Source organism: Marmota marmota, unplaced genomic scaffold, assembly GCF_001458135.2.
Source record: "Marmota marmota marmota unplaced genomic scaffold, marMar, whole genome shotgun sequence".
NCBI lineage: Eukaryota > Metazoa > Chordata > Mammalia > Rodentia > Sciuridae > Marmota > Marmota marmota.
This window is the reverse complement of record NW_026000249.1, coordinates 24,355,616-24,381,263: the sequence shown is the minus strand read 5'-3', so window position 1 is coordinate 24,381,263 and position 25,648 is coordinate 24,355,616. Positions and strand designations below refer to the sequence as shown.

The following is a 25,648-nucleotide window of genomic DNA, read 5'->3' as shown; positions in this document are numbered from 1 at the left end:
TTTTTTTTTTTTTTTTTTTTGAAAGAGTAAGTTTCAAAATCAATAGAAATGTTCTAAAATTGATTTTGTAGGGAAAATTACAACTCACATCTAACAGCAGTAAGGGGGACTTTTATTCAGATATGCGTCCTCACCAATCTCCTTACTTTTATGTAAAAGGACTCATGGGCTTGAACTTAACTGAGAACAAAGAACATTTAATATTGAAATTTTTTTCTGGGTATGTGCAGGCTCAAATTTCATGTTAGGATTCCTGTGAGTGATTTAGGAATTTTGTAGATATTATAAAAATCACAATTAGATAAAGCCATTCATTCAATAATTGACTCCCTTGATTGATAATTATAATTTATAATGTTTCAGGCATTGTTTTAGATTTTATGGAATTTAGTAGTTAGAAAACAAACATACTATTCCTGATTTCCTGGATGATACATTATAGAGTACATGGACGATATTGCCACATCACAAAATAAATTTGAAAGTTACGAATCACAGATGTGCCACAAAGTGGTATAACAGTATGCAGTGGTGAGTGAGATACAGCCTGTAGGGTCAGAAGAAGTAATATGTAAGGTGAGATAAGAAAAATGAGATTGACAAAAATCCCAATAACATTCCTCATAGAAATAGAAAAAGCAGTCATGAAATTCATCTGGAAAAATGAGACACCCAGAGTAGCTAAAGCAATCCTTTGCAAGAAGAGTGAAGCGGGTGGCATCAGTGTAACAGACCTTAAACCATACTACTTCTTAAATTATAGAGCTACAATAACAAAACCAGCATGGTATTGGCACCAAAATAGACTGGTAGACCAATGGTACAGAATAGAAGGCACAGAGAAAAACTCACATAAATATAAGCATCTTACATTAGACAATGGCTCCAAAAACATATATTGGAGAAAACATAGCCTCTTCAACAAATGGTGCTGGAAAAACTGGAAATTCATATGCAAAAAAATGAAATTAAACTCCTATCTGTCACCATGCACAAAACTCAACTCAAAGTGGATCAAAGACCTAGGAATTAAACCAGAGACCCTGCACCTAGTAGAAGAAAAAGTAGGCCCAAATCTCCATCATGTTGGATTAGGTTCCAACTTCCTTAATAAGACTCCTATAGAGCAAGAATTAAAGTCAAGAATCAATAAATGGGATGGATTCAAACGCAAAAGCTTCTTCTCAGCAAAAGTGAATAGAGAACCTACAGAATGAGAGCAAATCTTTACCACATGCACATCAGATACAGCACTAATCTCTAGGATATATAAAGAACTCAAAAATCTTAAAGAACTCAAAAATCTTAACACCAAAGAAACAAATAATCCAATCAATAAATGGGCCAAGGAACTGAAAAGACACTCCTCAGAAGATGATGTACAATCAATCAACAAATATATGAAAAATGTTCAACATCTCTAGCAATTAGAGAAATGCAAATCAAAACTACTATAAGATTTCATCTCATTCCAGTCAGAATGACAGCTATTAAGAATACAAACAACAATAAGTGTTGGCGAGGATGTGGGGGAAAAGGCACACCCATAATTGCTGATGGTACTGCAAATTGGTGCAGCCAATCTGGAAAGCAGTATGGATATTCCTTGCAAAACTGTGAATGGAATCACCATTTGACCCAGTTAGCCCATTCCTCATTTATATCTGAAGAACTTAAAAACAGCATACTACAGGGACACAGCCACATCAATATTTATAGCAGCACAATTCACAATAGCTAAACTGTGGAACCAACCTAGATGCCCTCCAGTAGATGAATGGAAAAAATGTGGTATATATACACAATGGAATATTACTCAGCAATAAAATGGAATAAAATCATGGCATTTGCAGATAAATAGATGGATTGGAAAAATATAATGCTAAGTGAAGTTAGCCAATCCCAAGAAACCAAATGCTGAATGTTTTCTCTGATATAAGGAGGCTGATTCATAGTGGGGTTGGGAGGGAGAGCATGGGAGGATTAAATGATCTCCAGATAGGGCAAAGGGGTGGGAGGGGAAGAGAGGGGGCATGGGAGTACAAAAGATGGTGGAATGAGATGCACATCATTACCCTAAGTACATGTGTGAAGACACGAGTGGTGTAACTATACTTTGTATACAACCAGAGATATGAAAAAATATGTTCTATATGTGTATTATGAATGTAATGCATTCTACTGTCATATATGACAAATTAGAAGAAAAAATAAATTTAAAAGTATTTTTAAAAAAGCGAATACAAACAACAATAAGTGTTGACAAGGATGTGGGGAAAAGGGCACACTCTTACATTGCTGGTGGGACTGCAAATTGGTGCAACCAATCTGGAAAGCTGTATGGAGATTCCTTGGAAAACTGGGAATTTGACTCAGATATCCCACTCCTTGGTTTATACCCAAAGAAATCAAAATCAGCATACTACAGGGACACAGCCATATCAATGTTTATAGCAGCACAATTCACAATAGCTAAATTGTGGATCCAACCTAGATAACCTTCAGTAGATGAATGGATAAAGAAAAAGTGATTATATATATATCATGGCATTTACAGGTAAATGGGTGGAGTTGGAGAATATAATGCTAAGTAAGCCAATCCCCAAAAAAACAAATGCCGAATGTCTTCTCTGATATAAGGATGCTGATTCATAAGGCGGATGAGGGGGAGCATGGGAGGAACAGACAAACTTTAGATAGGGAAAAGGGGAGGGAAGGGAAGGGAGGGGGCATGGGGGTAGGAAAGATGGTGAAATGAGATGGACATCTTTACCCTAAGTACATATATGAAAACATGAATGGTGTGACTCTACTTTGTGTACAACCAGAGATATGAAAAATTATGCTCTGTTTGTATAATATGAATCGAATTGCATTCTATCATATATAGCAAATTAGAATAAATAAAATGAAATAATTTTTAAAATTGAGATTAAAATCATGGCATTTGCAAATTAGAATACATAAATAAATTTTTAAAAATGAGATTGAATTAGGTATATTGAAGAGAGGAGGAAAGAAGGTAGAATTACAATATATTGGAAGAACTAATCAAAGACCAGTAGCACTAAAGCATAAGGAATGAGGAGATTAGTGATACAAGTTTTAGCTAAGAGCAAGTCATGAAAACCATAAAATTTCATAAAAATGAAAGTATTCCCAATTACTTGAGAGGCCAAGGCTGAATGACCACAAATTCAAGGACAGTTTGGAGAACTTAATGAGACCCTGCCTCAGAATTTTTTTTTAAAAGGACTAGGGATGTAGCTCAATGGTAGAGTACTTGCCTAGTGTTCAAGAGGCCCTGGATTCCAATACTTAGTACCATATAAAAGTAAAAGTATTCCTTGGACTCTGATGATATACTAGATCTATGATGGGAAGATGGGAAGCTATGAGAATATTTTAAGCAAAGGGTATCATAATTAAATTTACATTAAAATATTTGCCATTCTAATATATAGAATGGCTTGCAAAGAAGCCCTTTAGGAGTCTGTCATGGCAGTCTACATAAAAATGGTCGAAGCATTAAATTAGGGTGGAAGAGGTGTAGAAGAAGAGAAGATGCTAATTTTAAAATAAAATTGGTAAACTTAATAGGACCTGGTAATGTATTGGATCCTTATGGAAATTTATTTTTTAAAAAGGGGGGGGTTCAAAAATAACCAAAAAAATATTCAAAAAAATAACATAATGAATGATCTGATGGACATATACTTAAGTCCAGTGAAACACATTTCATAATAGAGTACCCTTTTAATGAGATAAATGGCTTGTTTCAGGTCCAGAGAGATTTGGGCTTCTCTTGAATATGTGTAATCCTTTTAAAAAATTTTTAGTCATATAGAAGAATCGAAATGACCAAGATCCCTTCCCAAATTTGTTAGAGATATCAGAATCAAATATGTAGTAAAGTTCAAGTAAGGGTTCCAGGTCCCCAGTCAGTGTATCATAATTGTAGGCTTCATCTTAATTTTCATAATGTTTATTTGCTTTTTGCTAATTGTCTCTCCTCATTTTTTTAAAGAACAACTCCTTAATATTACATGTACCTTGCAAGCTACTTCAAATTGACTTTGGAGAGAGAGTAAGAATATATATATATATATATATATATATATATATATATATAACACATCAATGTCAGTGTGCATATGGCTCAATGAGAATAAAAAAAGAAAAAAAGAAACAAAATAGTTTTCTAAAATTGTGCTTTCATTTTTTTATAGTCATTCTGTGGTTAGAGCTACACCTAGTCATCAAATTATATGCAGAAATAAATGTTTGTTTATATGATAATATAGCTTTTAATCTTTTGTATATAAATTACATCTCTGGGAATTTCAATCCATAGCTGGCAGAAAGACAAGTTATTTGAGACAAAATCTAAGATGAAATGTGGTACAGATAATTATATAATCTTTTGTAATTACAAAGCTATGCATTTTTTGTTTAAGAAAACAATATTTTCTGAGTCTTATTTGTAAAAACCAAATACTATGAAATTTATTCTAGCTAACAATATACTTTAAAAACTACCAAATAACAATATTCAATCCTATAAAATAAAATGCATTTAGACAAATGAATAATTGTTTTCCATATACATTCAGAATCGAGCATTAACTCTTCTAGGAACTCTTTTTGGGTTTCCCTCTAAGTACTCATTTGCCTTGTTCTCCTTTTTTCCTCTAGGTCGATACACATATCACAAATAAAACAATTATCAAATCACACTTTCATTGTATATTTGCTTTTCTGACATTCTGCTAGATTGTAAAAATTTGTAACATTGATATATTTTCAACCAGTACTTCAAATTGGGGAAGAGGGGAAATTTACTGGCTGCTTCCTACAAGTTCCAGTTATAGTGCCAGGGTGTTTTCCTTGCATAATTATGTTTATTACTGACAACACTGTGGGTAAATATTCTGATCCACATTTTCCAAATGAGGCTGAATCACAAGAGCCTTTAAATGTCAGGACTGAAACCCAGCATTTAATTTTTAAATGACATGGGAGAAGTTCTAAACACAATCAAGTTTGAAAACCAGATTCATAATCTCTTTTCCTAAAAGAAATCTCATCAAAATTATAATAAAGGAATTTAAAAAGGCATCTAGTTGGAGGAAGCCATTATTGCATAATGGGCAGGATGGGGTTCAGACAACCTCAATCTCTCTAGTGCCATCATAGAATGCCAAACAATTAATTGAGCATAAAAGCAGAATATTTTTTAACCCTAAAATGAAGCCTACCAATTGACAAACCCAAGCATATGTAGAATCATAATTTACTTTTTATATTACCATGTTATTACATATAAATGGATAACCAAGTCTTATCAAATATTAGAATAAATCCTTCAACAGGAAAGACTGAGACCAAGGTTAAAAAATGCAAATGACCTCTGAGAACATAGAGATAATTTGGCTAATAACAAGAACTTAAAAGTAAGAGATATTTAAGAAGATACTGTACTACCAATTTAAGAACAGGTACTATAAAATAAGGCTATGCAAAGAATATCAAAGTACGTGTGTGTGTGTGTGTATGAAAAAATTGGAAAAGAGACTTGTTGATAAAAAGAGGAGAAATCAATGAGATCAAAAGTTGAAGCAATAATATAGGTCTATAGAGGATCCAACTATCAGGTTCAATATAAGACAAATAAAGGTTGCAAAATCTCAGGAAAGAAAGTTATCAAGTAAATAATTTAAGAGAATATTCCAGGGCTTATGAAAACAACTTCACAATTAAAGCATTTACTGTTTATTCAGCACAGTGAATAATAAGACACCCCCCATTAATACATTCTAGAATAATACCAGGTTATGATGGAAGATCCTAAAAACTTCCAGAGTAGGGAAGAACAGATGCATAGCAGAATTTCTCATAACAAATAATGAATGCTGCAGGGCAGTGGAGATTTATTTTGAGTTATAAGGAAAAATAATTACAACTTAGATAATATCCTGAGCAAAATATAAATCAAGCATAGGAATAATATAAGGACATTCTCAGAAGTGAAAAATCTTGGGAAATTTACCTATCTATACTTTTTCTTAGAAGTTTTCATAAAGGTGAGTTCATAAGGATGAAGCGAGTAAATTATTAAAGAAAAATATCTTATTTTCCATCTAAGGAGAAATAATGTTCAAGAATCACATTGCTCCAGTAGGTCCAAAAACAATCAGTTAAAATAAGTATTATACTAGAAGAAAAGGGACTTCAAAGATTTTATGTACTTCTTTAGCATTTACTATTTTTTCAGTTAAAATGATGGTGTCAAAATATATTGTGTATATATTAATAGTATAAGAAATAGGGAGGTTATGAATGTAGCTTAGTGGTAGAACATATATTTACCATGTGTGAAGCCCTGAGTTCAATGTCCAGCACCAAGGGAAAAAAGAAATAGGAATAAAATATATTTTATTGTAGGAAAAGTAACGAATAAAAGATAAAATTAATGATATTGGGAGAAAGTAATATAAGGAAATAAGTGAGCTAGATCAAGTTGAATTAACAAAATAGTCACAAAGATATATGAATTACTTACATTTATGGAGGTGACCATTTGAAAAACTAAAATTATGCATAACTGAAAAAAATAAAAGTAAGTGCCTCAGGGACAGGATCTCAGGAGGCTGGAGTTTGCTTATTTCAAACTCTTATGCATATTTAAAATATTAAAGCATGTGCAAGTTAAATTTTGAGAAAAAAATTAAAATTAGGTGAAAATGAGAAGATATATGTATATGTACAATATGATCACTATGCTACAGGCACAAATTACTACATGTGTGAGTAAATATACATGTACACATGCTCAATTAATGTATACTTTCCAAATATTAAAAGCTTCAAGAAGCATCATAAATAATGCAATAATGAAAAAGGAGAAAAAAGAAAGCACTCATGAAAAGTTCATGGGAGACTTTTAGGTTCAGCTGAGGATATATTTTCACAAACCATCTCTTGGAAAAACAATATACAGATTTCTATGGGCTGAATTCTTATGTCAAAAACTTAAATCACCAATGTAATGATATTAGGAAGAGGAACCTTTTGGAGGTAAATACAACATGGAACAGAGATCTCATGAATTAAATTAATACCCTCATATAAGTGGCTTCTTCTACCATAATAAAGGCACAGGAAGGAAAAAGGGACTATGTTTGAAGTAGAACTTGGGTCCTTGCCAGATACTGAATCTGAGGGCATCTTGTCCTTCAACATATCAGACGTCAGAACTGTGAGAAATAAATTTCTGGTTGTAATCTACCCAATTTACAGTATTTCATCGTAACATCCCAAATGCGCTAAGATGGAAAATTGGTGATAAGATGTAGAGATGTTTGTGTAACAAATATCTAAAAATATGGAAGTGGCTTTGGAACTGAAAGTGGAGCTATAAAAATTTTGAGGTGCATGCTCAGCATAAACTATATAGGGTGATTCTGATAAAGGCTCAGAAGAAGAAAGCTGGAGAGAAAGCTCTAGCCTTCTTAGAGATTATCTGAGAGAATATGGACAGAATATAGGAGGAAATATGGACCAAAAAAGGACATTTTGATGAGTTTTTATATGAAAATAAGAAACACATTATTGAACAGTGGAGTCCTTTAAAAAATTTGCAAAGAACTTGGCTTAATATGCTTGTATCTTAGTGTTGAAGATAGAAATTGGGAGTAATGAAATAGGATATTTAGCTAAAGAACGGTCTAAGAAAAATGTTAAAAGCGTGACTTCTCTTAAATGCTTATGGTAAAATTCAAGGAGACGGAAATAACTTAAAGATGAAATTTTTAAGTAAAAAGAAAGTAGATCTCAAAATTTTAGAAAACTATCAGCTTATCTATATTGAATGGAAGGATAAAATATATTTGAAGAGAGAACAAAGATGTGGCAGAGCAATTTGTTTAACAAGAAAATTAGTATGGATCGGCCATGTTTATAGAAGCCAGATGCTATTCTTAACATAAAGGGAAAACTGACTCTGAAACATTTCAGAGACCATCAGTGCTGCCTCTTCCATCATAAGCCCAGATTTCCAGGTCCTAGAGGATGTAACAATAGGGGGAGTGGTGCACACAAGGACTTCCATGGGACCTTGGTGCTTGCTGCCCAGCAATATTTCTAGGCTCTGTTCTCCACATTTCAGTGTCATGATACTTTGCTGCCCCAATATATAGCTCTTCAGCGAGCCAAGGTCTTATCTGGTATGTGGTGGCTGCCCTTGTGGAGGGAATAGGCCATAAATCTTAAGTATCTTCATGTGGTATCATCTCCATAGGCACAGAGTTCAGGAGCTACCTGTACCACAAAAAGTACATGTCTCCACCTACATCTCAAATGGTGCCCTGGAGAGCCTTGGGACTTAGACACAGAACTTCCATGATGTAGGACCACTATAGAGAGCCCCAACTAAGGCAATGCAGAGCAGAGATGTGGTAGCAGAGTCTCCCCAAGACCCCATCCAGTAAAACCACAGGAGCAAGACTGCAGCTTTGGATAATCATGAATACATGATCCAGGCACACAGCCACCACAGAGATGAGGCCACCACAGAGAACTGCCATGAGGACAAAGTTCAGGCATAGAACTGTGAAAGAGACTGAATTACTCAAAATAATGGGGATAGAGAAGAATGGCAACATTGGAGCTTCTTTAAGGTTGAATTTTGTTCCTGTTCTTTCATAGTTTCTAAATTTTCTATAATAACCACATATTGTTTTTGTAACAAAATTATTGTAAGTGTCATATAGCCTACAAAGGTTATATATCTATAATTATGTAATTTTGGTATATACTACTTCTAGCTTCCAACAGGAAACAGAACTGTGTACATAAATAAACAACTTATAATATTATCTCTATGACTCATACACATGCAAAATAAAATTAAATGCATGTATAAGAACAGCTGTTTTATGTTGTTGGAATTATTTTTACAAAATTAGTGAGGAACCTCAAAAACATGAATATTTTATCTCTCAGTGATGTTATTTTACTTTATATATATTAATTAAAAAATCCAAGTCACATTTTTAAAATAACAACAAATATTAAATGACTGGAGTTGATATGCTCAATAAATTAAAACAAACAAACAAACAAAACACTTACTTTGGAGAAATAGTCACAACATTCCCTGCTTGGGCAAGAGAGAAGTCAGCAGCATCTCTTCCAACAATTGTTGCATTATACACTAAGTTTTTCATGCTTGAATTTTTCAATACAATCTATATAGAAGTAGAATAGGGTATAAATAAGATAATAAATTTAAAAACCATACAACTATATCATCTCTTATTTTAACCAGAAGGTTATACATTCGAATGGTGGAAATACGTATTGCACACTAACTGGGGTAAGGCAGACTTTGTGTTTAAATACAGCACCTCTATGTAACTATGTATATATGTATCTATCAATCCATTCATCCATCCATCTATTCATCCATATAGTTTATCTGAAGTTGGCAGTAAGGATCTTTCAACAAAGGAAATGACACATGGAAAAATCAGTTGATCATCAAGAAGTTCAAGACGAAAATTAACAATCTATATTTAACTGTTATTGCAAAGGGAAATAATTGGAGTATTTTAAACAGAGAACTTGCCTATTATAATTTTAAAAAAGGATAATCTGACTGCTCAATTCATAAAGTATTATAAGGATGTAAGTTTAAAAACATAGCTTCAGTCTGGAAATGATCATGGTCTTGTCTAGAAGCAATAGTTTAGTTAGCATTGGCTGTCTCTTCCTAAACCAGTCAGGTACAAAGTATCAGACAATCATTAGTGATTGTTATTAGTGAGAATATTTTTTGAATAATGTCAGTCCACAAAGTGTTTATGTAGAATATATTGGGGATTCAAAAAATAAATGAACAAAGAAACAAATATATTGAGAATTGACAAAGGGTTTGGGGTTGTAGTTCAGTGGTAGAGCACTTGCCTAGCATGTATGAAGCACTGGGTTAGATCCTCAGCACCACATAAATATAAATAAATAAAATAAAGGTACTGCCATATACAACTAAAAGTATTATAAAAACGGAAAGAAAATAAATTGACAAAGATTTTTTAGTCCTTGATGAAATTCTAGCCAGGCTCCTTTGAGCTGTTTCACTAGGTTCTATCTTTGGGCATGTCCTTAAGAGTCCTATTATCTATCTATCTATCTATCTATCCATCTATCTATCTGTCACTGGGGGCTGAAAAGGGGCACACTCCCATTGAGCTACATCCCCAGACCTTTTTATTTTTTATTTTGAGTCAGGGTCTCATTAAGTTGCTGAGGATGACTTCGAACTTATGATCCTCTTTCCTTAATCTCATTTATTGCTGGGATTATATACATGTGCCACCAAGCCTGATGATAGTTCGATTCTAGCAGAATCTTGCTAAGTTAGTTTAGTCAGAATCCTCTTCCTTTAATATCTAATCATCCTTCATACTGGACCAAATTCTTCATCCTCCACCATGTCCCAAGTAGGTGTCTTCTGATCATCCTGGCCTTCCTGCAGCAAGAATTTTGTTAGGTTGGATTACCCAGAATTTTTCTTTGACCCTAATGTTTCCTCTTAATAACTCTCCATTCCTTTCTTGGCCATAAATTCTTACTTAATCTTCTTATATTCAGAGTTGAGTTCAATCTCTCTCTCTCTCCTACTGCAAAATTGCATTGCAGTCCCTATACCTATTGCGACAGTACTAAATAAATTCTGCCTTATTGTTTTAACTATTGTCATGAATATTTTTTTACCAAGATGCCAGGATATCATGAAAATTACTGACCAAAAGAGGGAGAAGCCTTGGTTAAAGTGATGACCGTGAAAATTAGAGTGAGGCAAAGGTGACTAAAACATAAGTAGTCCCCAGGAGCTGTGGTCTCAGATATTTGAAAAACAGAAAAGTAACAGTATGTGTAGTTATAGTGGATCATAAGGAATATGGTAGAGATTTGGTGAAAGATTAAATTACATAATTTCCCATTCAATGAGAATTTTGGTAACTACTAGAACAAGAGTGTTGATGCTCGAGAATTCGTCCCTTCCCTCTGCCTCCAAGAATATTGGGATTTCATGTTACTTAACAATTAAAGATATTATTTCTAATGAGGGAAAGACCATTCTAGTGTAGTATTTTTTATGTATGTACATATTTATGCACACTATATGCATGTATATATGTCTCTATTTCAAGTATTCATTAATGGAACAAGTGATTTTGAAGTCTCAGAGAGCTCATTTCCATTTTCTTTTTGGAAAATGATGAAAATAATAGCGGATTCTTTATGGACTATTACTGGCTTACAGTCTTGGAACTTTCATAGCCATTGCTTAGATCTTAAGGAAGCCACTTATTCTCCTTTTGTCATATTAGATATATGAAACAAAGGTATTAGATTCATCTGATGTAAGACTGTTCCAGTGATCTCAGTGTGAAATTTATTCAAAAAAAAAGAAGAAAAGTTCAATTGCTTTTGAAAATTCTCAGAAAATCACTATACTTTGTTGCTTTTTTTCAATGACCACTATATTTTTTTTACTAGTTCCATCATTTATGTTTCTCTTACTGACACATAGGCATAGAGATATTTTTTTTTTCAATTTGAGAAGCCATTTGATAAGTTTTGTCTATATTTGGGAGGGTTGATAGGGTTGATAATAATGATGTTCTCTGACTTAGGCACTACCATTTATGGGGTTGATTCATAAGAGCAAAATACATCAAAGAGTCTCAATGATTTCCAAGTCACTGATTTTCTTAAATTAAAGACAAAAGCAAAGCATGTTGTAATTTAAGTTTTACATTGCATTTATATTTAATTTTTGTTTTGTTTCTTGAAAAACTTACCTGATATGTGTGAAAAGCAAAAGCTACCTCTTTATATTTAATGCATAATCTTAAGGTCTGAAGATTACTTCTAGTAAAGAGATAAATGAGGAAATAAATCATGTTTTCATTTAAATATGTTTTCAATTTTTAACATTGTTATTGTTTGGATACGAGGTGTCCCCTGAAAAGCTCATGTGTTAGGCAATGCAGTAATCACCAGAGAGGGACAACTGGGTGGTAACTGTAGACAAGTGTGGTATGGCTAAAGGAAGTAGCTCACAGGATGCATTGCTTGGACTATATCAATCCATGGCTCCTTCCTTTCTCTTTGTTTCCTGGTGCCATGAGCTGAGCAGCTTTCCTCCATCATGCCCTTCCACCATGAGGTTCTCTCTCACTTCAGGTCCTGAACAAGAGTTGACCGACCATGGACTGAACCTCTGAAACCATAAACCCAAATAACCTTTTTCTTCTCTAAGTTGTTATAAGGTATTTTGGGCACAGTAACAAAAAAACTTAGTATACAAACATCATAATTAATGTTCATGCTTATGTATTAGCTAGTGTTAGTATTAACTTTCTCTTTTTATGGTGCTGGGGATCAAAAAAATGGCCTGGTGCATGCTAAGCATTCACTTAACCACTGAAAACATCCATAACCCAATATTAATAATATTTGATAAATGAAAGTGATTAAGTGCTATAAAGAAATATGAAGATGATATAAAGAAATATAAACAGATTTAGAAAATGGGAAATAATAGTTAACTGTAATAAATTTTGTTTTGGGAAAGAAACATCCAAAACCTTACTTAAGTGTTTAATGCCATATGTCTTGTGGCCCCACAGATATCCTTACCTGTCTTATTACAGTGTCATAGAGAGTACAATGAAATGGCACCACCTTCTTGGGGAGATATGTAGGGAGCCTTTCATACATATAGACACAAAGCATGAGCATCAGGATTGGATTTGGATCACAGATGTCAGTGGCCTAGTTCCAAAGAAGAGAAACATAAATTAGAGGATATACAGACAAAAAATACAAAGAAAGAATAGGTGTAATATACCAATATTGGATTATTTAAGACATTTTTAGCATGCTTTTGATAGACAATGACACTGAAACATAGATACAGAGAACAAAATAGTATTCTGACTTAGAAGAGCTTTACCTAAGTGTTAAAGATGATATACTCTAATCAGAACACTGACCTCACATCACAAAGATGCTGAAGTAAAAGATGACAAGAAATTTTCAAGTAAAAGTCTATAGGAGTAAATGGCACATGAAATGTGGCATAAACAATGATTGGCACCTGTAATTTTGGCTCCTCAAGAAGCTGAGATAGGAGGGTCACAATTTCAAGGCCAGCCTGGGCAACTTAGCAAGACTCTGTCTCAAAATAAATTGTTTTAACAGAAGGGCTGGGGATGCAGCTCAGTGGCAGAGTACTTGCCTAGCATTCACCAGGCATGGGTTCAGTAACCAGTATTGGAAAAAAATAATTCTTGGACTTTAAATAGGCTGTGACTGGTAATGGAGAAGGTACATTCTATCAGAAAAGCAGAGCACCATGGCAGAGTACCATGGAGCAAGGATATAAAGAAGCACAGAGTTTGTTCAGGAAAGGAGAACAATTTATATCATGCATAAGGTTAGAAGGGATAAGCAGTGGGAGAAGAGTGAGTTTCGGGTCACATTGTGGAGGTTCTGGATGCCAAGATGAGGGATTTGATTTGATTTGTTTGGTACTGAGGATTGAACCCAGGGATGCTTTACTACTGAGCTACATCCACAGCCCTGTTTATTTTTTATGGCACAGGGCTCACTAAGCTGCTTAGGGCCTTGCTAAATTTCAGATGATGGCCTTAAACATGTGATCCTCCTACCTCAGCCTCTGGAGTCACTGTAATTACAGGCATGTGCCACCATGCCTGGCAGGATTTGGTTTTTGAACAAGGAATAATGAGATAAAAAGCAACAATTCAGGCAGATCAAGCTTATGGTTATTGGGAAAGTGTCTTATGCAGAACGAACAATTATAATGCAGAAAATGTAACTTCACTGATAAACAAGATAAATTAGAGATGGCTGTTAAAATTGATATAAGATAAAATTCAAAGTTACAAAGGAATAATAGCTGGGGCAATAAATGTATCCAAAATGTAAGCCTGAAGATAAAAACGTAGAATCATGCAGTTGTAGGAAGGACTCTATCAGTTTATGTAGTGCATTTGATCTCTTTGAAAAAGGTGAATGTAGTGGGGAAGATTTTTCACAGAAAAGAGGTATTGGGATTGGTGAGAGGCAGGCATCCAAAGACATACAAGACCACTAATAAATGAGCAGTTCTGTCATTGTCAATGCAAAGGGAGCTCTCAGCAGTCCCATGAAGATCTACTATGACTTAATGGCACACAACCAAGTTTATAACTGAAAATGATCTGGGCCTAGTCTGGAAGTACAAACAGTGTGAGCCAGGTTCTAATGTATTATGCAAGTGATTCTGAACTTTGGCAGCAGTTTCCAGAGAATAATGATAGCCCCTCTGGTCATCTGCTAGTTTATATTTCCTAATATACTCTTGTCTTCTTTGGAAGAAGTAAGGATTTGTTCTTTCTTGTTTTGCCAATTAGGAATAACGTTTGCCAATGAAGGTGCCTGGGGAGGAGACTGATTTAAAAATAAGCAAGTAAGTAAGTAAGTAAGTAAGTAAATAAATAAATAAATAAGGAATTGTCCTGCCTGCCTTAGCAGCATAGAAAGTTGCCTGAGGGTACGATTTGAGAATAACTTGGAAATATACCAAGTTACCCAAGTTTCTCATCAGTAGTCTATGACCTCACATCCCTCAATAAAGATAGTATTAAACAATAGACAAAAGTAAGTGGTTCAAGAACAAATTAAAGACAAAATATAGAACATACAGTTTAAGTCCCACATGCATCTTTAAAGTGTAAGAAGGTAAATTTCAAAGTGAAGAATATGTCCTGGCTGGACCCTATGTATTGAACCAGTCCATGAAAGATATGATCCCAAGAGGGGCTATCTAAGGTGAGGAGAGATTTGTTTGTTGGAAAAAAAGGGAAAACTAGTAGAAAAACACTATGTATGGGCTTACATGTGGGGTTAATAAAAGTCTTTTGAACCTGCTTTAGTATCTATGATACAAAATTGTATTAGTAGAAATATAGAAATAATGTAAAAATGTACCTTTGAAAATATGATAAAAATCCAGTAATTTGGTAATTTAAAAATGTTTCTCTTAATGGAAAAACATGCCACTATACTTAGAAATAAAATAAAGGAACATTCTCATCTTTATGATACATTTAACTGAAAATAACCTAAAGCAATTTAATCCTAGACTTTTTAAAAAGGCAAATGGTAAAACATGTTTCTTTTAAAAATTTTTTATTTGATCTTTTTAGAAATACATGAGATGCTATACATACATGGAGTATAACTGGTTCTAATTAGAACACAATTCTTGGTGTTGTATACGATGTGGATTTTCACTCATGTTGTATTCATATATGAACATAAGAAAGTGATGTCTGATTCATTCTACTGTCTTTCCTATTTCCATCCTTCCTCAATGGATTAGAAAAAGGGGAATGAAAGCAAGTTATGTTTCTCTGAAAAAATATTTTCATGTGAAATTCCTTTTAAAAATATAATAATAACTTTTCCTATATAGATCCAACCTTCTAGAACATCAATTGTATTAGTCCTTTTTCCCCATGAAGATAGCATTTTTCTATTGCATTAACAAAAGAACAGGGAAGTAAACTGCTATCGTTTTGATGTTGAATATCCCTTCAAAATTCCATGTGTTAAAGTCTTGGTGCCCAGCGTGGCATTACTGGAAAGTAGTGGAACTTTAATGGATGAGGATAAGTGAGAGGTCTTAGGTCAATGGGGGTGTACCCTTGGAGGGGATAGTGGGACACTGTCTCTTCCTTTTTCTCTTTCATTTCTAAACCATGAGATAAACACTTTGTTCCTTCCCATACTACTGCTGTGATGTGCTACCCTTATCAGAAGCCCAAAACAATGGGGTCTCTTGATTTTAGACTAGAACTTCCAAAAACATGAGGCAAAATAACTCTTCTATCTTTACAATTTAATTATTTCAGGCATTGTAGTAATGGAAAGTTGACTAATACAAATAAGCAAACAAAGTAATAATAGAAAAAAATGCAAAAGTAGAATCTGGTAAACTAAATTCAAGTTCTACTTCTATAGAGTGCCATGCTCTTGACTAACTGAACTGGATTTCCTAGGCCTCAGTTTCATCATCAGTAGCTAGAAGAGGTGATGTGGTCCTGGCTTTATGATGGATTTAACGTGCCATTACTAACATTGCCCAAAGACATACTGCAATCCTATAGATACCACTGTTGATTTCCCAGCAGCCAATTCCTTCTTTCATCTTTACTAAGAATCCCACTTTTTGTAGGAGTTCTATTCCTTTTATCCACCACTGGTTTAGTCACAAACATGACACAATTCTTATCAATGATATGCAATTAGAAATATGCTGTGAGGTCATTGGAAGAGGTTTAGTTTTTGCAAAATGAAAAGCACAATAAGAAGTGCTACTCAGTCTCGGATCTAGCTACATGAATGAAGGTGCTATGTGAAAATTTCAGCAGGAATTTTGGATTTCATAGTGTACATGTCTAAAGGAAGCCACAAGGCTGAGAATGGCTGAGCAAAAAGAGTCCTTCATAACTTTATTGGAACACCTGAATTCCTAGAATTTTTACTGCCTGGTTAAATCTGATGCAAATTATTCCATTTCCTTATTTTTCATTAAACCTACTTTTATACTCATAAATTTGGCTATTTTAGACTTAAAGTATCCTAGGTAACAAGACAAAAGCAAACAATAAATTTTAAGGACATAGATTATCTATTCACCCTTAGCTCCCATCATTACTCATTAAATTATATACAACCTGTATAAATTATTTATTAGCTTTATTTTCTTATGTCCACTTTTACATGAGGGAATAAAATATACATGTTATCCTGAGATCAAACAATTCCCACAATATTTCTGCTTTAAGTAAAAACTATATAATTAAAAAGGAGAATACTTAATAGCTGTATCTTCCTGTTAGAAGGATTCTACAAGAGGATATAACATATACACAGCAACTTATCCAGCTGATTTTCCAGTTGTAACAAAGGGCATAATGAAAATGAAACTTAAATATTAATAAATAAGTCCAGTGCTAAATGTCACAGGAATCGAATGTGGACCAGTATAAACATCTGCATTAATTTACTACTGATGAGTTAAATTAAGGATGACATTTCTAAATCTGCCAATTGACCTGGTTGGTAACTTTGGCATCACAACTGGCTAATAAAGCCTTGGTTATTATCTTCTATGTTAATTGTCAATTTCCTCATTAATCAAATCTTGAAATGCCTCCACATTTTATCTCGCAGATATTTATTTTTAAGTATTTTCTCTATATAATAATATAGACAGCTTGACTCAACATATCTGAGGAAATCATAAAGAAAAGGAGTGAATCATAATGTTTGATGGATTATATTTCTTTATTTGTTAATATAATATTTTATTTTATTTTTTTAATTTTTATTGTTGGTTGTTCAAAACATTACATAGTTCTTGATATATCATATTTCACATTTTTATTCAAGTGGGTTATGAAATCCCATTTTTACCCCGTATACAGATTGCAGAATCACATCAGTTACACATCCACTGATTTACATATTGCCATACTAGTGTCTGTTGTATTCTGCTGCCTTTCCTATCCTNTGTCTTCCTTGAGACTCCAGATCATCTGAAGCATGTAAATCCTGAATTCTTTATCTGACATTCCATCTGCTGCAGCTATTACCTCTTCTAAGGTTGAATTGACCTGCATTGCTTGTGGTCTTTTCGTTCCTTGTCTTTTCATACTGCTCGCGTTTCTTTCTGCTTGGTGAAACTGTTGTGTTCTTGAATTTTCCCCCTATATATTTATATTGCTCTTGTATAGTTGCAAAGTCTCCCTTGCAGGGGCGGGCAGCAGCTGTGCTCCTCCTCCAATTGGGGTGATCTGTCTATCACGCCGGCGGTTCGCTGGGCCCCTTCTCCAGTTCGCGTGGTCTGCCTACCTTGCGGGCAACGGCTGAGCCCCTCCTCCAATAGGGGTGATATGTCTACCACGCTGGCGGGCCGCTGGGCCTGTTCTCCAGGTTGCAGGTCTGCCTAACTTGCAGGCGCGGGCGGCGGGCAGCGGCTCTGCTCTGCCCCTCCTCCAATTGGGGTGATGTGTCTACCACGCCGGCAGGCCACTGGGCCTGTTCTGTCGGTCCGGATTATATTTCTAAACAAAGATATTTGAAGTTTCTTGCGAACTGCCACCAAAGTCTCAAGAGCCAGCTTAAACACTGGGTCCCATGTAACTTTTCCTGGTTTCTTTATTATAATGATTTCCTGCCTCTGAGTCTCATAGTACATTGTTTCTTTATTACCCCATTAACTGTCTTCTTTGCATCAGTCTTTTCTCATTTGCCTATTATTAGTGTGAAAAATCTTTCATTATGTTTTATGTATGAAATGTCTCCCCAAAGCTAATGATAGGATTATGAGAGTTATAACCTAATCAGCAGATTAATCCATTTGATATATCAATATTTTGAAAGGACTTTAGTACTGGGTGATAACTGTTGGCAGGTTGAGTATGGCTGGAGTAAGTAGGTCACTGGGGGCATGCATGCCTTTGGGGTTTACATTTTTTCCTCAAAATGTAATGCCCTTCTTGTTAGCTCTCTCTGCTTCCTGGCTACCTGAACTGAGCAGTTTTTCTCTACTACACCCTTCTGCCATGCTGTTCTGCCTCATCTCAGGCCCAGAGCCATGGTGTTAGCCAACTATGGTCTAAACCTCTAAAACCATAATGCCAAAATAAACTTTTAAACCTCCTATAAATCATTCTGGTTAGGGATTTTGGTCATGGCAACACAAAGCTGACTAACACATCTTTGAAGATGTAGGTAGAGTTTAACTATATATGTACCTCTGTAGGGTCTATCCTGTATCATTCATGAAGGAGATTCAATAATTTTTTGAATTGATGGAAACTGTAAACATTTCATTCTTCCAAACCAAGGTCTTTTTTAAGATGTTGTCTTTAAAACTGCACTATTAAAAAGAACTCTCTGACCAAAAATTTCTCTTTACACCTCTACCAATAGGAAAGAATTTAATTTTCAGGCCTGTTGCAAAATGACTTTAATATGCAAATTACTTTAACATAGAAAGAAAGTAAGCAATTGTAAAGCTCATTTCTCCAGAAATTATAAAGAACAATTATATATAGACTATATTTGGACCTGAGCATCAATCTTTCTGGAAGATATAATGAAAAATTCATTACTGTCCTTTCTTTTTGCTCTTCTTTTGTAGCTAGCCACCAGATCTAGACAACCTCATGATTTCTCTTACATCAACTTATTATTATCAGTTACCATTCAAAATGATATGACTAGATATGACTAGAAAAGTAATTTCTGTGCTCTTGGACTAATTGAAATTACATTCTGCTTGATCTGTGCTCCCTGTGGATAGCTTTTCTCCTCTCAGTCCATCCTGATCATTGTTACAAAAGTAAAAGCCTTTATTCCCATAATGTACACAGTAACCTCCTGACTTTTTCTGCTGATATCCAATATCCCATATGTACCTATATTTACATCTCTAACACCAAACTTCAACTATGGAAACCTATTCACAAAATATCCTTAATGGACATCATTTTCCCATACAACCAGTCTGTTTATGCTATTTCCTCTGAGCAAACAACTTCTTTCACCCCTTGAAATCCAAATACAATTTACCTTTTATGATCCCAACTTAGTCATCCCTTCTTCACAATGTCATTGGTGTACAGACTACCTCACATTGATCTCTTCCTTCGTCTGAATTCTTACTACATGTTTTGCAAATATTCCTATTGATATTTGATTAAATGAGCAAAACATCTTTTAACAGATATGCATCATGATGACTCAATAAATTTATATATTTTTCAAAGTTAGGAATCATTTATTATATCATTTCATTATCCCTAAGTAACAAAGGGGTCATAAGATAGTAAATACATAATATATTTTTGAATATTGCCATTGAAAACTTGGTGTGAAAGGTCAAATGGAATTATTACTTGCAATTCAATTTATATAATGAAAATGTATATTGCCATTGTGACCTCTATATAGATATTTATTTCAAACCAAAAGTGAAAACTTTCATTATCTGATACTAAATTACAAGACAATTCAACATCTATATTCCTATAATTACCTCTCCTTTTAATTCATTTTTAGACAAAGAGTAATGTTAATAATGTACCTAGGCTTTGTTCTTATGGTTTCAGACACCTAGACTAGAAGTTCTTTTTATTACACATACTTGAAGAGATATAATCATTATATTATATGTAACATCAAATAATTATATACTATAACTTTTAACATCTAGTAGGGTTTTGTAGAGTCATGTTTCAATTACCAAACTTTAAGAAAAGTATGAATTTTTTCAATTTATATTTAAAATTTGGGAACAAAGGAAGATTATAAAGGAGTAAACAAAAAAGAAACTCATAAAATATATATAGAATGTGTGCTATAAAGGAACCAACCTGTATGTTCAAGTCAAAGCCAATTTCATAAAGACTATTTATAATAATCAGACAATTGTGAAGATACTGTTCAGGACGTCTTGGTCGTGTGTACATATTTACAAAATGAGACTTGATCTGGAAAAGGAAACAATCCTTATTAATAGAATAAAACTGCTGCTTTTCAAGTGTCTTCTGTAGTGCAGCAAGGACTCATGTAAATATTAACATTTGTAAGTAACAGATTATTGCAATAAAGTGCACAAATAAGCAAAAAGGCAATGCTAGTCATTCAGATTCATCTTTTTGAATTAAAACTAAGACATTTAAAATAATAAATTTGCAGAATATTATGCTTCAGCCTTTAATCACCAAGTTCTGTTAAATGACTTACCAAAAATGGGCAGTAGGCTGCCAACTGTGTTGCCAAAACAAGGCCATCTAAAAGGTCTTTGTCAAAATTTACTATCCATCTTTCAGAGGGAACAGAATCTATTTCAAAGAAAAAGAGTAAACAACAGTAGTTTTACTTTGTTAAAAGATACCTTATAGCAAATTGAGCTATAATGAGAGAAAATTTTGCCTTTGTTTAGAGAACAAAAAGCATATTATTTTGCTAAGAAAAATAAATTTCAAACAGAGTTTAGTACCATGAAATATATCTATCTGTAAGGCTTTAAAGACAAGCTGTCCCCTTCATTTCAATATGAAACTCTTTGAAAAACATACTATCATGCATTAATGTAAGAGAAATCCAATATTTAAAGACTATTCATCTTGTTGAGTATCTTGAGGTTCATATGTTTAATCAACAATCATGAACATGCATGTGTAAGAGGTTCAAAAGATGTGCTACTACTTGAATCTCTAGAGTTGTAGTGTCAGATTTCTTTATTTGTTGTAGAAATTCTTACACATGTAGAACATGTGGAAGAGGTTGGAGATTTATGGTATAAACAAATCAGAACTGACCTATAAAAGATAATACAAGGGACTGGGTATGTACTACAGTGGTAGAGCACTTGCCTAGCATGCATGAGGCCTTAGTTTCTATACCCAGAACTACATAAAACAAAAAGAATATAAGATGGAGGAATAATGAAAGAATCCTCAACTACAGAAATGATCACTATGCCAAGACTGGAACAAAAAGTATCTGCATATTAAGTAAGTATCTGAAAAACTTTCCTAAATTGGGAAGAGGGGTAGAAATAATTGCTAGGTTGAATGCAACATTTTAAGTTTCCAAAACAGCTAAGATTCTTCTTAGTTTGAGGATAAATTCCAATCAGAAATCAAAGAGAAAAAATGGTGATCATCACAAATACCCCCAAATTCCTTGAATCCCATTTTATATGAAGAACAATCCAAAATAGGATGTATTCATGATGCATATTTTAATTTCACAAACTAGGATTGGTTTACATCTGCAAGGGGAAGACTTCAGTTTTTCTCTTGAACTGTAGGTATTCCCTACTTCACAGAAAGTTCTTGGAACTTTTTCACCTGAAATGCTCCAATTTTTTTTTTCTGATGGAATCTTACAACTTTATGTTTGATAACAGGTATAGTGTCATCAAAACAATTATTTTAAATGCAGATTGCTGGTTGGCTGAATAATGATAAACCAAATGTGCTTCTCCTCTTTTCCAGCCTTGAGGCATAATTGACAAATAAAAGTTGTACATCTTTAAGGCATATGTGGTATTTTGATATAGGCATATCTTCTGTAAAGATTCCCATAATCAAGCTAATTAATATACCTGTCACTACATGGTTACCATTGTATATGTGTGTATGGGGGTGGGGATCACTTAAAATCTACTCTCAGCAAATCTAAATGTGTTTCTCTTAATTTACCATCTATGGATTTCAATAAATAATAAAGATTTTTCACTTTTATAACCAGTATTTATTTTTCTCAGAAGAGATGAAGTAATATCCTTTCATCTGAAAAAGGCAATTTACTAGCCGTTTACATTGATAGTAATCAGTCAGCCAGCAATGGATATAAATTGTATCCACCAGAGAGCAAATGCACATCCTGTATAGACATTAGCAAAAGGATAAAAACTCCATTGCAAGAGTTTAGTCTTCATCATCTGGCGCTTTTTTTCCAAGCCCACCATTGCCCACCAAATTCCTTAATGCAATCCAACCCTGGCAAGGGTACATAGGAGTCTTCCTTGTCCCTATACCAGGTCTGCACTATGGAGAACATGATCTACGGATTCACTCCAGTTATCTCTGTGAGTCACCAGTGGATGAAGTTCAGGGAGTGAAACTTGCAAGAGAATGTAGCATACTTGAAGTGTGGCCCCTTGGAGCTTAATACTCTCACTTTACTCAATCAATTAAACAAACACCCTAACTCAATTCTTCTAGTTGTAATTACCATAAGTACACCATGGTTATCATCTCATCTGTTCTTGTAAGAATCCAGTCCCTCCACGGATTTTGGACTACTTTCTTGCCTTGCAGCCCCAGTTTTCTGGATATTTTAAGAAAAATCTAGAATTTGTTGTTTGTCTCGATTTTGCTGTTATTACAAGGGTGGGAGCAGTGTTTTTTCTAGTTTTCCATTCTCTTCAGCAGAAATCAGTGACACCTATTTTTTGTTCAACCTATCACAACTTTGGAGCTGCTTTGATTATTACTTACCAGTAGTCATAAGCTGTTGATGCTCAAACATGGCTTTCAGTAAGAATAGAATGGCAGTGATATTTCAGAACAATGTTGGGAAAAAGTAAAACAAAACTTTAAAGCTCTTCTTTAATCTCACATCCCATGCGTGTATCTTGTCTTTTATATCCAAGGCTGCTGCCAAGCCCTCACTACAGTTACCATAGCCTTAGGAATGTCAAAGATTCTCTTTGCTTTCATGATTGTTCTTTTGATACAAAATATTCTTTCTTGTATACTCCCCCTAAGGTTTTGCTTCTCAATGTGAGCTAGGCGAATCAGCAATACCAGCATCAAATGGAAGCCTGCTGAAAATGCAGAATTTTAGGTCCAATCCAGCATTTAACTAAGGTATAAAAATAGCTTAACAAAAATCTCTCCAGGTGAGAAGAACTCTTCCATCTGAGAAGAGTTGGACTAGGTTGTTCTGTTTTGTTTGTTTGAGAGGGAACCAGCAATCTACTCTAGTGACCATTTGTCAGGAACCAGAAAATTCAAATGATGATTGACACGTTTTAAAATTTTATTTTGCAAGTTACACTTTTGTCTATTTTTACTTGACATTACCTTAAATATAAAGATACATTAAAATAGTAATAAAAATGCTGATCCTAAATGGTATTAAGAATTAAGAGATTTTGAGATTAAACATAAAATTGAATCATTTAATACATGCTCTCACTTACTTTTTAGTATAATTTCTATGTAAATTCTATTTTTAGCTTATTATAACTAGATTTTTTAAAAAATTTACTTGAACATGGACACAATACCTTTGTTTTATTTATTTATTTATTTTATGTGGTGCTGAGGATCAAAGCCAGTGTTTCACACATGCTAGGAAAGCACTCTACCACTGAGCAACAACCCCAACCTCTATACTAGATATTTATAACAGAAATAATTCATATAACAAATTTCACCCACTTTTAATTGTTCAATTTATTGCCATTTAATACATTCAGAGTTGTATGATCATTTCTACTATGTTTAGACTATTTTAACTCATTTTTTACTTATCAAAAAATAATTCTATATACTTAACAGGTAGAGTGCAAAATTTCAATACATGAACACAATGTTTGATACTCAAATTAGGAAAATCAGCATATCCATAATCTAAAACATTTATCATTTATTTGTGTTGAGAACATTCAAATTCCTCTCTTGTAGCTATTTTGAAATAAATATACAGTAAATTATATAGTTACCTTATTATGCCATATAACTTATTTTTATCAACACAAAGAAATCCCATAAAAAAATTCTTAGAGTCTCCATATTCTAGAAAAACAAATCTGCTGTATGAAATTGCCTATTCTGGGCATGTCAAAAAAATGGAATCATAAAATATGTGCTATCTTGTATTCCAGTGTTTTCACTCAGCATATTTTGATCCATGTTTTAGCATGTATCAAAGCTTCACTACTTTATATGGCTAAATAATATTAGAACTTTTGAATGCATATATATTTAATACATATATTCACATAGTATAATGCTGGGAGCCATTAGCCAAGTAGGTATGACAATTTCCTTGCCAGCGTACCCCATGTTGCTGACATTTTGCAGTGACATTGAATGTAGTTGACCTTGCTCAAGGACCAGGGCGGATTAGGGTGTTCCCGGTTTAACATCGGGTTTAGGGCGTTCCCAGTTTAGGTTCCAGGTTTAAGGTTTAAGATTATTCCTGCTGGGAATAGGGCGTATCCTGCTGCCTAAGTTCCCCTTGAGTTCTCACGGGATTCAGACAGTATATTTTGGGAGACAGAAGCCCAGTGAAGGTGAATTTGGGAGAGAACGTGGATTTGGGCAGAGAACGTGGATTTCCCCAGAACGTGTCTGTATACGGCTGGTGTGAGTTCGGGAATAAAGAGTTGCTGTTTGAATCTACAAGCTGTGTGGTGGCTCGTGATTTTGTGTCCAGCCAGACTGCGGCAGTATAATATTATTATTATGTATATTAATAAAGTAGAATATATGCACACACACAAATAAAATGGTTTGTTTATCCCTTTATAAGTTTATGGGCATTTGTGTTGTCTCTGATGTTTGGCTATTATGAATAATGATGTTATGGACATTCATACAAGGTTTCTGTGTGGATATATGTTTTCTATTATCTTGAGTAAACAAACTAATGAGTGAAATTGCTGGATCATATCACTAATCTAGTTTTTAGAAGACTTTGTTTTTTAAAAGAACTTTTAGAGTCATAGCAAAACTGCTGAGAAAGTACAAAGATTTCCCATATATTCTGTGCCCCAATGCATGCACATCCTCTCTTATTGGTTAATTTATTTTTTAACATTTTGAGAAACCACCAAACTATTTTCTAAAGTGATTCTACCATTTTACAATCCATTTAGCAATGCATGTAGAGTTCCAATTTCTACAAATCTTTGCCAATACTTGCTATATGCTCCCTTCCTCCTCCTCCTCCTCCTCCTCCTCCTCCT

The 25,648-nt window shown here is 34.0% G+C and overlaps 1 protein-coding gene across 1 annotated transcript in view; it reads right to left on the bottom strand.

The window, feature by feature from the left end:
• Positions 1-25,648, bottom strand: part of Cfap47 (cilia and flagella associated protein 47) — a 424,564-nt gene that overhangs the window by 222,110 nt on the left and 176,806 nt on the right. Inside the window, exons 32-35 of the mRNA XM_048796386.1 lie at positions 20,902-20,999; positions 20,529-20,645; positions 12,712-12,846; positions 9,133-9,248 (exon numbers count right to left, since the gene is read on the bottom strand). Of these exons, the coding sequence (XP_048652343.1) occupies positions 9,133-9,248; positions 12,712-12,846; positions 20,529-20,645; positions 20,902-20,999 (466 nt within the window). The remainder of the gene's footprint in view (positions 1-9,132; positions 9,249-12,711; positions 12,847-20,528; positions 20,646-20,901; positions 21,000-25,648) is intronic.